At 35.0% G+C, this 14156-nt stretch overlaps 1 protein-coding gene across 5 annotated transcripts; it reads left to right on the forward strand.

Annotated features, from left to right (window-relative positions):
* Positions 1 to 250: 250 nt before the first annotated feature.
* Positions 251 to 7475, forward strand: LOC107771055 (uncharacterized). 5 transcript variants are annotated; one of them, XM_075226387.1, is made up of 6 exons: positions 251 to 702; positions 970 to 1512; positions 3374 to 3514; positions 5499 to 5597; positions 5960 to 6369; positions 6720 to 7475. In XM_075226387.1, the coding sequence occupies exons 1-6, from the start codon at positions 357 to 359 to the stop codon at positions 7311 to 7313; spliced, it is 2133 nt and encodes a 710-aa protein (XP_075082488.1). In that variant the 5' UTR covers positions 251 to 356; the 3' UTR covers positions 7314 to 7475. The 5 variants fall into 5 exon arrangements, with proteins under 5 accessions (XP_075082488.1, XP_075082489.1, XP_075082486.1 ...); XM_075226385.1 differs by having other exon boundaries at positions 252 to 702; positions 5493 to 5597; XM_075226386.1 differs by having other exon boundaries at positions 253 to 702; positions 973 to 1512; positions 5493 to 5597.
* The last annotated feature ends 6681 nt before the right edge of the window (positions 7476 to 14156 follow it).

Consider the following 14156-nt stretch of genomic DNA (forward strand, 5'->3'; position numbering starts at 1 on the left):
ATTAGAACAACTTCCTCGAGACTTGCAAATATCGATTAATAATTGGACTAAACTTTAATGATAAATATTCTTGATTGGTCTTCTTTCTTTACTCGAAAAAAAGCCTCTACACATCTTATCAGATAAAGTAAATTTTAAAAAGTAGTATATTTTAGAGCCACTTGATAAAAGCTGAATGTGCATGTGCCAAAACTAATGTACGACTAATACTGTTTAAGTTCGCAGGCATTTTGTACCCTTCGAGGAAAATTATTACTGTCATTGTCCTTTATAATGAGCCAACTGTTGAACCAATATAATTTCCTTCCTCCATCTCACTCTCTCTCAAACGCACAATTTAAGTAGTTGCTGCATCAATGGCAGAGGCAGGAAATCTATATCCTTACCCATCAACGCTTAATATAGCCAATTTTGTAACAGTTAAACTGTCTGATTCTTCCAATTATAGTATATGGAAAGCACAAATGCTTTGTCTTCTCGAATGTCAAGAATTAGTTGGTTTCATAGATGGAACTTACCAACCACCCTTATTAGATAATTACTTGAAGTGGAAAAGAAGTGACCGGCTTGTTAAAGGATGGATTCTTGGCTCTCTTACTGAAGATATGCTTCAGTTTGTGGTTGAGAAAGTCAGTACTGCCAGAGATGTTTGGTTGGAGTTGAAGGATATTTGCTGCCTTATATCGTTAGACAATTTTGAAGGTGAGGTTTCTTTTTCTTTATGAACTCTTTTACATAGATTAACTACTTGTGTCAACAATGAACTTAGGCACGTACAACTAACATAACTTTACTTAAGAAAAAAAGACATTTCATAGTGTCGTAGTGTTAGACAAATATACTTACTGTATATTCCAAAATCAGAAACATTCATTAACGATAAGAATGTGACATTCTTATATACAAAAAAAAAAAAAAAATTGGTATATGATTTTTAGTACTAATTAACTGCAATTAACCTTTAATTAGCAGAAGGTAGCACAGTGCAGCCAATAATTGAGGAAGCAGAGAGCACAGAAACAGAGCAAGATTACAAGTACTACTTGCCACTATACAAGGCTTCGCTATGTGGTGATTGGGAAAAGGCAAAAACATTCTTGAAAAAAGACAATGAAGCAAGTAGAGCTCATATCACTTCCTTTTTACAAACAGCACTTCACATTGCAGTTGGGGCGAAGAAAAACGATAATGCTAAGTTTTTCGTGGAGAATTTGGTGGCTTCAATGGCGGATTATGCGTTAGCTGTAAAAGATAGTTTCGGGGAAACGCCTCTACATTATGCTGCTCGGTTTGGCAACTTAGATGCTGCAAAAATTCTTGTCAACAGAAACTCTAATTTGGCTCATGTTGCATCCAAAAATGGCCTTTATCCGATTCATGTAGCAGCTGAATATGGTTACAAACATGTGGATCTGGTTCGTTACTTCTTCAGTGTCACCAAAGATCTTGCTCCTTATACTGGTCGGAATGGTGTTAGGCTGCTTTATCGATTGATCTGCTCGGACTTGTACGGTAAGCTACATATCTTCTATAGCAATTTCCTATTATCTCCGTTTCTTCAGAATTTAAAGTTAATTGATTCAATTTTGTGCTGAAGTCAATGTTCTAGAAAATTATGGGTCAATCTAACCGACGTTAAGATTTTTGCAAGTTTTTAGTATCTATATTCTGTTTCGAAAGTTATAAGTTTGGAAATTTCTCACTTATACTATTTGACTATAGCTCTTTGTAGTCCCATGGATCTTGTTTGAATAGCACTGCTATTTTCTTTTGCTATTTCCTCCGCACTTGTGACAGTACTAGTGGTAGATGAAATAATAAATTATTAGAAGCAAAAAGTAAGTTGAGCCAGTTCTGTTCCTCAGCTAGATTTTATTTTTCTTTCAAAAAAATACTCATGACCCCACCATGGGAACTTGAACGTGAAATATATATCACCGAAGGGGTTGGTACAGTTAGAGGAGGGTAAAACCAAGCCAAAAGTGTTAACATCACTCAAATTATCAACTCTCTACACAAAAGAGTATGCAAAAAGAAAATACTAAGTTCATTACTTAAATAATTATTAAATTATTCAAAATTACTTGCTAAAGTCTGTTTTTCCCGTTTGTAACAGAAAGTCACATAATTATGTTTATAGTACTAAAACAATCGTTCAACCATATTTCTCAAACTTTTGATAGCTAAATACCTATTTTACCCTTTAAATTATCAACCTTTGCCTTTTTTTAAAATTTCATAGTATATTTTTCCTTTTTAATATATATTATGGACTTACCTACGGAATAAATAAATCTTATTTATAAAGTAAAAATTACAAAATATTTTTCAATCATATATAATATTAAAATAATAAAGTAATTAAGCATAGTAAAAACTTAATTATAACAATTGCTCATATCAGTAATTTTGATAAATAACAATAAAAACTCAAAAGTTTAATTACATGAAAAAGAATAAAAGCTTTTAAAACATATATTCCATGTATGTAATATAAAAAATAAATATTTAAAATTAAGGTATATTTTATAATTAACATTATATATGCTTGAAATTATGCTCAATTATTTTATTTTTCCAACAGTATATATGCTTGAAAACTATTTTTATTCTTTATTTTATAAATAAGATTTATTTGTACTATAGGTACATGATGTCAATTAAACATAGAAAAAAATTTATAATATTAAAAAGTAAGAAAAGATAAAAGTTGATAATTTAGAGGGTAAATATGTATTTGACCATCAAAAGTTTGAAAAATCTAGTTGAGTGACCTTTTGAGATCTATAGACATAGTTAAATGACTTTTTTGTTACATACAAAAAAAACATGACTTTACTAGATAATTTCGAATAGTTGAGTAATAATTGACTCAGAAAATACTATACAGTTAACATTTTGACAATGTAGTAGCTAGTCCTAACTATAAAAATCTTACAGTGAATTAGCCTTTTCTTGGCCTGATTCTGAATGCTGCTCCTTTGATCATTCTTCGATACAACTTTAACATTAGGAGGCCATGAAATAGCTGTGTTGAACAATGCTTTTCTTTTAGTTTTTTCTCCCAAATTGGCGAGTTTATCAGCGGTAGAGCTTCCTTCTTTGACGGACAGAGCAGCTGAAAAATTGATGAGCGGATGCGAAGTCAAGATTTGAAATTTGGGATCCGTTTAATTTAATGTGTTCTAAATTAATAATTTACATATAATCAATGAGTTTCTTAAGATAAATATAATGTTTGGACTAAAGTTACTCAGTTCACAGAACCAGTAAACTAAACACTAGCTCTGCCCCTATTGATGAGCAGAAGGTTTACATCTTTGGTGCTGCCTTCGAAGATTGTCTCTGATTGTTAAAACATTTTATGTTGCAGATTTTGCGATGCATTTGGTAAAATGTTTTCCTGATTTGGCAAAATATACTTCAAATGGATCATCTCCTTTGGCGCTGCTGGCTACAAAGACGTCCGCATTCGTTGGTACAAGTCGCGTAAGCTCTCAGAAGCCACTATCTTGTAAGTTAAATTTGCTTTTTTTCTTCCGTGTTTTTTCGATTATTACATTAGCCACTGTTATCTTAATTTAAAGGTAGAATAGCCTGATAGATACTTGTACTTGTTTGTGTTTGTCATTCTGATCCCTATATTCAACGAAGTTTCATCCAGACACCTGAACTTAGTCAAAACATATATTTTAAACTTGTCTAACAATTGATTGAGCTTATGTGTCATTGATTTTGTTAAGTCGAAAAAATGAGTGATTAAACGCTCTAAAAAGGAGAGTGGATATATTAATTTTGATTTAAAAATAATAAAAACCATAAAAAGAAAAAGAGTAAAATAATTGCCCAACCCAAGCATCCCTACCCCTTCGGCCTTATTGTCTCCCGTTTTCCCCATCTTCTTCTCCCCCCTCTTTCCTATCGTAACTCCCCCCGCACCCCCACCCCTTGGCCCTTTGTGGATAGTCAGCAGGAAAATTAAAAGTTTAGGTAATAGCTAAATAAACAGATCTGTCAAGGTGGTTAAAGTTTTTAAAGATATCAAGAAGCTATGAAAATGCAAAGTAACTTTTCCAGTGATTTTTTCTATGACCATGTTCATCAGTCTATGAAGGTCATGGGTTTTCCAAAGTAGCCTGGTGAGTGGAGAGAAGTAGGTGGTGGAGTTCGTTAGTGATTATTTTCCAGCGATCTGATTTTGCTTTGTAGTGGTCGACAGTGAAATACTTACAGCGATGTAGTTCTTTGTTTTCTAGTGATGGTACGCTGCTCGTTGATTGTTGCTCCCTTTTTGTCTCTTTAAATTAGAAAATTACTATGGTAATCTGAATTTTACCTAAAATAGTGAGAGTAAGGAGATGAAGCAAGATAGAAAGTTTGTCAAAATTAAAGAGTTTTATGTATATGAATCGGGGTTTAAGAGCTCAGAAAGGAGGAAAGAGAGCAAACGGTGGAGACGACTCCGATTTTCCGATTGTTTCTCGGTGATAAGGGTCGCCGACAGCATATGTAGATGTGGATGGATTTGAAATATTTTTAAAAAGTAATATTTAAATAAATAAAGATATGGCACTAATTTATCTGATGTGGACATAATATTCTCTCCACGTCAGGGCGAGTGACCAACACGTAATGTCGAAGGGGTTTAAAATACATGTTTTGACTGAGTTCAGGTGTTTGGATGAAATTTCGTTGAATACGGGGATCAGGATGACAAACACGAACAAGTACATGTGTCTCTCAGGCTATTATGCCTAATTTAAAATAAAACAAAAAATATAAGAATTAGGATGTGTTTGGTGTGGAGGAAAATATTTTTCCATGGTTGGTTGGTTTAAATGTTTTGGAAAATATTTTCCTCATGAACTCATTTTCCTATCAAGAGAAGGAAAACATTTTTTAAAACTCTTTTTCAACTTTTCCAACCCTATTCTCTATCTCCACCTACCCAACCCACCCCACCCCCACCCCCATCAACCCACCCCCACCCCAAGCCTCCACCATAAATTAAAATATTATTAATAGTACTTTCTTTTCATGTTATAGGTAGATTTTTTTTTTCATTTCAACAAATGAATATTTTCTTTTTATGATATAAAAAAGTTTTTTTTTTATTTTAACAAAAAAGTACTTTCTTTTCATGATATAGAAAAAATATTTTCTTTCATTTTAACAGAATGAGTATTTTCTTTTCATGATGCAGAAAAAGTATTTTCTTTTATTTCAATAAAATAATTACTTTATTTTCATGTTGTAGAAAGAGTACTTTCTTTTTCAACCAAAAAAAAAGTATTTTCTTTATAGTTATGAAACATAAATTTTAACGTTGTTTTGCGTAAAAAGTTAAAGCAACACATTAGTTCCTTTAGGTTTGTAAGAATAATTAAATTGTTAGAAGAAAATAGAGTTATGATAAAATCACTCATTTTCCTTCGTACTAAACACACCCTTACTTAACCAAGTTCTTTTTTTATTTTGATTACCCGAAAAAGATATAGTGATCAGCGCTACATCATGGATTTTCCAAGAAAGAGCAAATGCCAGTAATATCGAGAATGCAGTCAACGAAGCACTATTGGATAAGCCAAAGACCAACTGTACGTCTTATAGTATACTCCATATCTGACTCTCTATATATTTTACCTCTTTAATTCAATAAAATTTTAGCCAATAAAAATAACATTTAGAAGATATTTTGCGGTACAGAAAAATATTTTGAAATTCATGAGCTATACCAATTTTGAATTTTTTTTTTCCCGCACATTACTTTGATTGCTTTCTATAATTTTTCCGTCATTTTAGTTCCAGACTCGAGAATTCATCGTACCACGTACTTTATGGTCAAAGGATAACTAGTTACTATAATTAGACTTGGAACATAAGTTTGCATTTTGGCCCCTAAAGTAAATTCTTTTACTTTCTAGTCCCTCAAATTATTATGTCTATTCTTGCATTGCAGCACCTGAATTGGAATACCAAAATGCAATAAAATTAGCGGAATTCCTTTGTGAGAAGTTAAAAGGTTTAAGCGAGAAAGAGATCATCTCCATTGTTGGCGGCCCTCTCCTTCAAGCCGTGCATTTCGACAATTACAAGCTTGTTGAAATTTTTGTGGGGAAATTTCCTTTACTGGTTTATCATAGCAACAAAAATGGGAAGAATATACTTCACATTGCAGTAGAAAATCGCTGCACAAATGTCTTTAACTTGATCTGTCAAATGAGTCAGCATAGACATCAGCTCATAACTTCAGTGGATTCATTCAATAATACAATGTTGCATTTGGCTGGTAAATTGCCACCTAAAAACAAAGTAAATCATACTTTTGGCGCAGCTCTTCGAATGCAAGAAGAATTGCGGTGGTTTGAGGTAATTCATTTTCTCATTGGTAACGATTACTCCCTCCATCCTAAATAAGTGTCACTTTTCGTTTTTCGAAAGTTAAATTGTATTAAATCAACTCAATATTTTAAAATTAAAATTTATATATTCAAAAACTGTATGAAAAGTATTATTTCTCATGTCAATATGATGAAATATTACATTTTAAATATTGGTCAAACTTTACAATGTTTGAATCTTGGAAAAGAAAATGTTACACATAATTTGGGAGTGGGAGTATTATATTATGTTACTATTATATTTTAATTGTTTAAACACTATATTTACAAAGGGGATGCAAATTTTGGCTAACATATGAATTTCTACATGTATTGTAGGTAGTGAAGGAGATGTTACCTCCTCCTTATTATGAGCGTTTAAACAATAAGGGTAAAACGGCTCATCAAGTATTTACAGTGCAACATGCAAATTTAAAAATAGAAGGAGAAAAATGGATGAAAGAGACGGCAAGTTCATGTGCAATTATAGCAATGCTCACAGTTGCCATTGCATTTGGTGCAACAATTACAGTTCCCGGTGGCAGAAACTGCGAAAACGGTCTTCCAATTTTCTCAAGAAACGGATTCTTCAGCGCATTCGCGTTCTCCAATACAGTATCACTCTCCACTGCCTGCATTTCTCTGTTCGCGTTCGTTTCTATTTTAACTTCTAGTTATGCAGAAGAAGATTTTCTCCGTGTTTTGCCAAAGCGTCTGTTATGGGGACTTCTCACCTTGTACGCCTCAATAGAAGCAATGATGCTAAGCTTTGGTTGTGCGCTCTATTTTGTGTTCAAGGACAACTATATGGTGTTCTATGTAGGGTTTGTACTAGCTGTATTACCCATCTTAGCATTTCAACATTGGCGAGGCTCACTCGTTAATCATCTGTTTTTTGAGGTCAAGAAAAAAGACAATTCTTTGGAGTCATAGAAGATATGTAGGTGGTAATGTATATTTCTTGTGCAATTTAGCTTTCAGTACGTTATTCTTATTTGTTTTAATTGTGTCTTAGATTTTTGTGCGATTATTATGTATATAAGACATCTGACTCTGCTGGTGCTAGAAGAAATGGAAATAGTAATGGTTTTGGAATTTACATTGTAGCTACTGAGTCCAATCACAATATAGGAAAGACACCTCATAAGTTAAACAATCCACAGCCACCTGGTGTTAAACAAAATTTTCAAGAGAAATTGAGGCCAAATGCTAAAATGATTGCTGCTGTTAAATCAAATGTAGTTCAAGTTGCAAGAGTTGAAATAAGTATATAAATGAATGCTGCTTCACTGACTTCTGGAGTAAATCCAAATATTGAAGTGTCTGCTGTAATACCTGGTTCAATGTTAGCTTTAAGACCTGCTGTATTTCCTACTGTCAAAACTACTGCAGCAAATCATGTTGGATCAATTCAAGTGCAATAGCATGTGTATTACATGTCACACCTCCTTTTTTTTCCGGAAATTGCGAAAAGATATTTTTTCAATTAAAGTGACATTATTTGAAAAAGGGATTTTTTTTTTTTTTTAATGTGCTCTCCAACTCCCTCATAGAGAGTGGAATAGTTTTATTAATAATTATAGTAAATACATAACAGAAGAATCATATAAGCTCTCTGCACCTACTAAGAATGGAACAAGCCTCATTCTATATGTCAAGTAGGATTTCAAGTAAACTCTCAAAAAAATCAAAACACTCTGAGGTTTACAGAGAACCTCTTCTACACAATATGCACACCCACTAAGGGACATCAAAATTATAGATTCTATACTAGTTTTTATCTATCGAGAAGGAGCTTTTATGAGTTTTCCTCCTGAATGAAGGATATTGAATTCTATCCATGTGTAGCTCTCCTCTAGCCTCTCTAGGCATATTTCGAGACTCAGAAAAGAAAGTATATTCAGAGCATTCAAGATCATAGTTAGCCAAAATATCTGCCACTTTGTTTCCTTCTCTATAGCATAGCAGTGTGTGATAGACCAACTCTCCATATGTGAAAGAAACCATTGTATGTCTTTGATAGTATCCAAAATATTTCAAGGAGGATCACTGATCTTGGAAATCCAGTCAGTAAGTAGCTTAGAATCACACTCAATTTCTAGATTTTTTATGCCAGCCACATTACACCATTGAATTCTAAATTGGAGGGCCATAGCTTCAGCTTTATTATTGGTCATGTTGCCAAAAAGAATAGCATAAGCTTTCACTAGATGTCCTCTATCATTTCTGATAATACCACCTCCTGCACTAGGATCCGGATTACTTTTGGAGTACCCATCAGAGTTGAGTTTCATGAATCCAGTTTGAGGAAAGTTCCATTTGACAGCCACAGAAGTAACATGATCTCTAGCCATTTCTATGATCTCTTGAAAAGTCTTCCAATTTAAAAGAGGTGGAATCTTTGGAAATTATTTGTGAGATATAATGATAAGTTGATCGCAAATTTGGGGAATAATTCTGTGAGACTGCATACTTACATTGTCAAACCTGCTCTTGCATCTAGCTTTTCAAATATTCCAAATAATGATACCGGGGAGGATTTGTAGAGCCATCTTCTGAACATCATTTTTTTCTTTAGTCATCCACCAAGTAATAATCAGTTGCCTCATACAGTGATGTTGTTGACGAATCTCAAAGGCCTGGTTAAAATATTTCCATACCCTTTGGCTAACCATACTGTTAAGAAACAAATGTTCATCATCTTCTTGGTGATGATATGGGAATACCAAATCTTCCCATATTTTGATCAACAGCTACTCTATGTTTCAGCAGCCTCCAGAGAAAGAAGGAGATTTTAAAGGGATTCTTCTTAAGCCGGATCATTTTATAAACTAAAGTAGAACATGATGCTCCTAATACAATTCCAAGCAGATTTACAAGTGAATTTTCCATCTGTGTTAGCAGACCAAATAGGTTTATCTTGCAGATGAGGAGATTCAATTGTAATTCCATGAATATGGAAAACAATATTATTAGGTAGAACCTGATTAAGCTTAAATGTATCCCAACGACCATTGACGATATAGTCAGATACCTGGCCTTTAACAGAGATAGAAGCATTTTTATATTGTGCTAATCTTCTTTTAACAGGAATTAATTTTTATTATTTTAAAGGAGTCGTCACTTGAAATTATTTAATTTCGGTGTTCCAAAGTCATTATTTATTTAATCTCTAATCAACGAAAATTTTGACTCCAAATATGGTCCGCAAATACAAAAGACAGGGTAAGAAATTCTGTTAACCGGAGAGAAGGTGCAAGGCACTCCTCGAGTTTCGTAATTTTAGCACGGTCGCTTAACAATTTATACTTAACTTAATTAATCCCGGATATTCTATGTTTTAAGGGATTTTACGCATTTTCCGCTTTTAAAACGCTTTTATTTGCTTGTTTAGGAATTATGAAATTTATTTTGAATAAGTTGCGCGAACCGTACCCTTGTTGTGTTGTGTGTCAAAAATCCACGGTTAATGACACTTTTATTATTTGAAGTTAATTGGTCAAGTCGCGTAAATGCATACCTGAATTTGGATTTGTGTGTCATAGCTATGTCACGAAAACCGTACTCATAACCATGATGATTAATTTATGTCGCGTCTAAAGCAACTAACGTGCGCCTATGATTCTTTTTTCTAAGTTTGATATTATTGAGGCATAACAGTATGGTTTTGGTGGAAGTGTATGATTTTAGCTATTATTAGCAAGTCAATAAATATAACTTAGCATTCTATTCTTTGGGATCTACAAGAGTCACTTAGCTAAGACACATTACCATTGCTATGGATTAAAATATTATGGAATAAAAGAAAGAAAATTGGCCTGCACGTTATTGGGCCTCGCAAATCTAAAATAAGAGAAAATGATACTTAGAGCCCCTTTTAAAAACTTAATAAGCAAAATGCTTTCCTTGCTGAAAAATGACAAAATATGCCCCTTTTGAAGATTTTAAGATCACGATGTCCCTTCATTTCTATGGCTAGGGCCCCAGGCTTCCTTCTCCTTCTTTTCTTTGTTTTTTTTATCAAGCTTTTATTTTTTTATCTTTTTTATTTTTTTAGTATTTTGTTGTTATTTTTTCACTTTATTTTTTTTCTAATAAAATTATGCAGTCTTATTCATTTTTTCTTTTTTGTAGTTATTTTTTATTCTTTCTAATGTAACCCTCTCACTCTCTTTTACTTTATTTTTTATCTTGATTCTTTTAATTTTCGGTGTATTTTTTTATTTTTCTACATTTTATTCTTACCACTAAAATTTCTCAGTCAAAAATATTTTGTCACTTATTTTTTATTATTATTTTTCATCTTTAATTTTCTATCATTTTTCAGTAAAATTCTTCCGCCAAAAGCTGTTATCACTTTAACGAAGTCTTAAAATTTATATTGAGATACTTTCGACACAATCAGTAATAGTTTATGATTAACGAGAGTTACAAGAGACCGATTAAGGACTTGCAAAAAAGGAAACTAAGTCCTAACTACGGCTGGTCTTCGACCTCTTCTTCGGGAGCAACGTCTCCTTCAGGCCCCTCATCGGATCCGCCTTAACTGCCTTCTTCATCATCATCTTCGTCATCGAAGGAGGTAAGCTGCCTGGCTTCAGCCTCAAGCACCTTGGCTCGGGCTATCTCCTCGGAGAGGTCAAAACCTCGAGTATGGATTTCCTCGAGGGTCTCCCTCCGGGATTGGCACTTTGCCGAGTCTATAATCCATTGCTCTCAATCAGAAGCCTCCTTTAGCTGCATCTGAGCAGCCTCAGCATTGGCCCGGTACATAGAAATAGACTTGTCCGCCATGACTTTTGTCTTCTCGATCTCCACCTTGGCCTTAGCAAGCCCGGTTTCGAGCTCCTCGATCCTCTTGGCTTGGGCCAAACTTTTCTATTTGACGCCCCGAAGTTGGACCTCGGCCGATAATAGTTTGGCCAAGGTAGCTTTTTTTTTCTGCAGCCAGGCGGTCCATGGTCTCCTTCCACTGATCACACTCGGCCTTGACCTGATCGACTTCTCCCCGAAGTAACCTGATCTTTTCAACCTTTTGTTGCAGCTGAGATAACGAAGTGTTAACCTCTACAGTTGGGTCAAATCCGTACTCTATCAAAAGGATGCTCACCTGTTTATCTAGCTCGGCCTGTTCCTCTCGAGCCTTGGCCAAATCCGCCTGAAGATCCTTTATAGTCTCGTCCTTTTGGCTGCAAAGAAGTTTCAGAGCATTCCTCTCCTCCGAGACCTTTTGGAGCTCGGTCTCACACTGCTAAGATCAGCTCAAAACTTGGCAAGGGCCTATATAAAAAGGGAAAACGCAAGTCAAATTTAGAAGAGAGTAAAGAAACAAAGTGCAGTAAACAGATTATTACCCGAGATATGAGACGTTGGGCCTCTTCTAGAAGAATAAAAGCATCACTAATATCAGAGGCATCACTAATAGAAGCATCACTAATAACAGATAATTCTTAGTATACTACTTTTTGGTATACCATAATCACTACTAAATCGTGGTATACTTTGTTCGAGTATATTAAATGTTATTTTTAATATTCTTGGTATACTACACATTGGTATACATTGATTACTATTGAATCATGGTATACTTTATTTGAGTATATCAAATAGTATACCAAATATTCTCGGTATACTACATATTGATATACTATGATTAGTGTTAAATTCTGGTATTCTCAATATTCTTTGGTATATTGTACATTGGTATACTATTATTAGTATTAAATTATGGTATACTTTATTAGAGTACGTTAAACGGTATATCAAATATTTTTGGTATACTACATATTGGTATACCATAATTATTGTTAAATATTGTACTCTTAATATTCTTAGTATACTACACATTGGTATATCATAATTAGCATAACATACAAAAGTTTAGGATTCACTGATTTAACTAGGAAAAACAAAAACAAAAGGTTAAAAAGAGTGACAATTTTTTGATTTTTAAAAGCACTTAATTTCTTTAAAAACTACAAAAAAATCACCTACAGATATAAAATTAGAAAATGAATGAACAAAATAAAATGAAGTAATGGAGCTCAAAAGGTTAATCTTTCAATATGAGAAAATAGTATTCTTGTTACCATGTGAATGTGTCTTTACAGAAATAACAATCATCCCTTTTATAGTGGAGGGATCCTACTTTAGATATAATAAAAATTACATAGTGGGGAGCCCATGATGAATTAGCTTTTCCCTAATTCCTGTCAGGATTCTCTCCCCTAGTGCGATTAAAACGACTCTTGTCTGTGAACTCGATATTGACTCGAGCTCGGTATTGACTCGAGCTCTCGATCTTGACTCGAGCTTGATTCTGACTCGGAGTCCGGTATCGATTCGGGGTCGGTGCCGGTCGGTCTATGAATCTTAAGCTCGATAATCTCGCTTCGCCTCACAGCTCGATTCGGATTCGAGCTCGATAATGATATCGAGCTTGACATTGATCGGTCCTAGAACTCGAAGCTTGATGACCTGACTTCGGACCTCAATCTGATATTACGAAGACGCTCTTCGATCAAAGTATTACCATCTCAACCAGTTCGTATGACGGACTAATCGGTTTTGGCCGTATACAGATAGTCCCCTCGTTTCTCAGGAAGGATATAACGAGAAACAACATGATTTTCCAACGGTATGATTAGATATATACTGACGTTTGCATCGAGTCCGACCATGACGTACGTGATAGTTGTCCCTTCGATTCAGTTTACTGATGCATTTAATGTGTGCCAGACGATGATTGGCCATTATTGATATTGAACCACTATTGTTTAGACTATAAATAGTCCGCTCCTTCATTGAATCAAACTTTACTTTTTGCTCTAATCAGACCTCTAAATCTTATCAGTCTTTTCGTCTCCTTTTCGCCGCCTGTAGAGCCATCTTCATCAGTGTTGAAACCACCATCTTTTTATCATCCTTTGCTCCTTTTTACTTATACAAATGGAGAAAATCTCAACGACAGTACCACATAAGGAGAAAGCTTCTTGCTCCTCTTCCCGGCCGTCCGGCGGTAAGGCGCCGGCGGAGCTGCTTCCCCACGAGTATGTTCCCGGCCTGTGTACTCTAAATTCTGATTTCAAAGTCGAAAACCCTTCATCGATCCCAGGCAGATGTGAGCATGTGTCGATGTACATGTGCTCGATAACAAAGGGCCACCTCGAGGCCATAAGGAGGGATTGCAACTGGGGTCCCGAGGTCGTGTTGCAAATTCCTTCTCCTGAAGAGAGCGTTGCCGCTCATGTAGAGGGGTTCTTAAGTGTTTATACTTACCCCTTCACATTGGGTCCCCTCGACCCAGTGATTATTGATCTTTGTAAAAGATATCAGGTTACTCTTGGCCAAATTCACCCCTCTCTATGGCGCATAGTAATCATATTGCGCTTTTTCTCTAGCAAGGCCGGGGAGCTAGAGTTTACTCTAAATCACCTTATGCAGTTGTATCGGCCTCGAATCTTTCGAGGACTAATTAGGCTCCAATGTCGGGCAACGAAGTCCTTGATCTCGAGCATCGACGAAGACAAGGATCAGGGTTGGATGAGCCTCAAGCGGTGCCCGACCTCGAGGATTGGGTTCGGAAGTTAGCCTCGACTTCCACTTATGCCGAACGCGCATGGCGTGATTTGGCAAAAGGCATATGGGAGGCCAAGAATCATGGTAAGGGCCTCCTTTTTCACGTTTTTGAAACACTCTTTACACTTCTTTCGTCACTAACTTTCTTTTATGCAGGCCTGACCAAGGAGGCCATTTTGAGGCCTTCAAGTGGTGAGG

This window comes from Nicotiana tabacum, chromosome 12, assembly GCF_000715075.1.
Source record: "Nicotiana tabacum cultivar K326 chromosome 12, ASM71507v2, whole genome shotgun sequence".
Taxonomy (NCBI): domain Eukaryota; kingdom Viridiplantae; phylum Streptophyta; class Magnoliopsida; order Solanales; family Solanaceae; genus Nicotiana; species Nicotiana tabacum.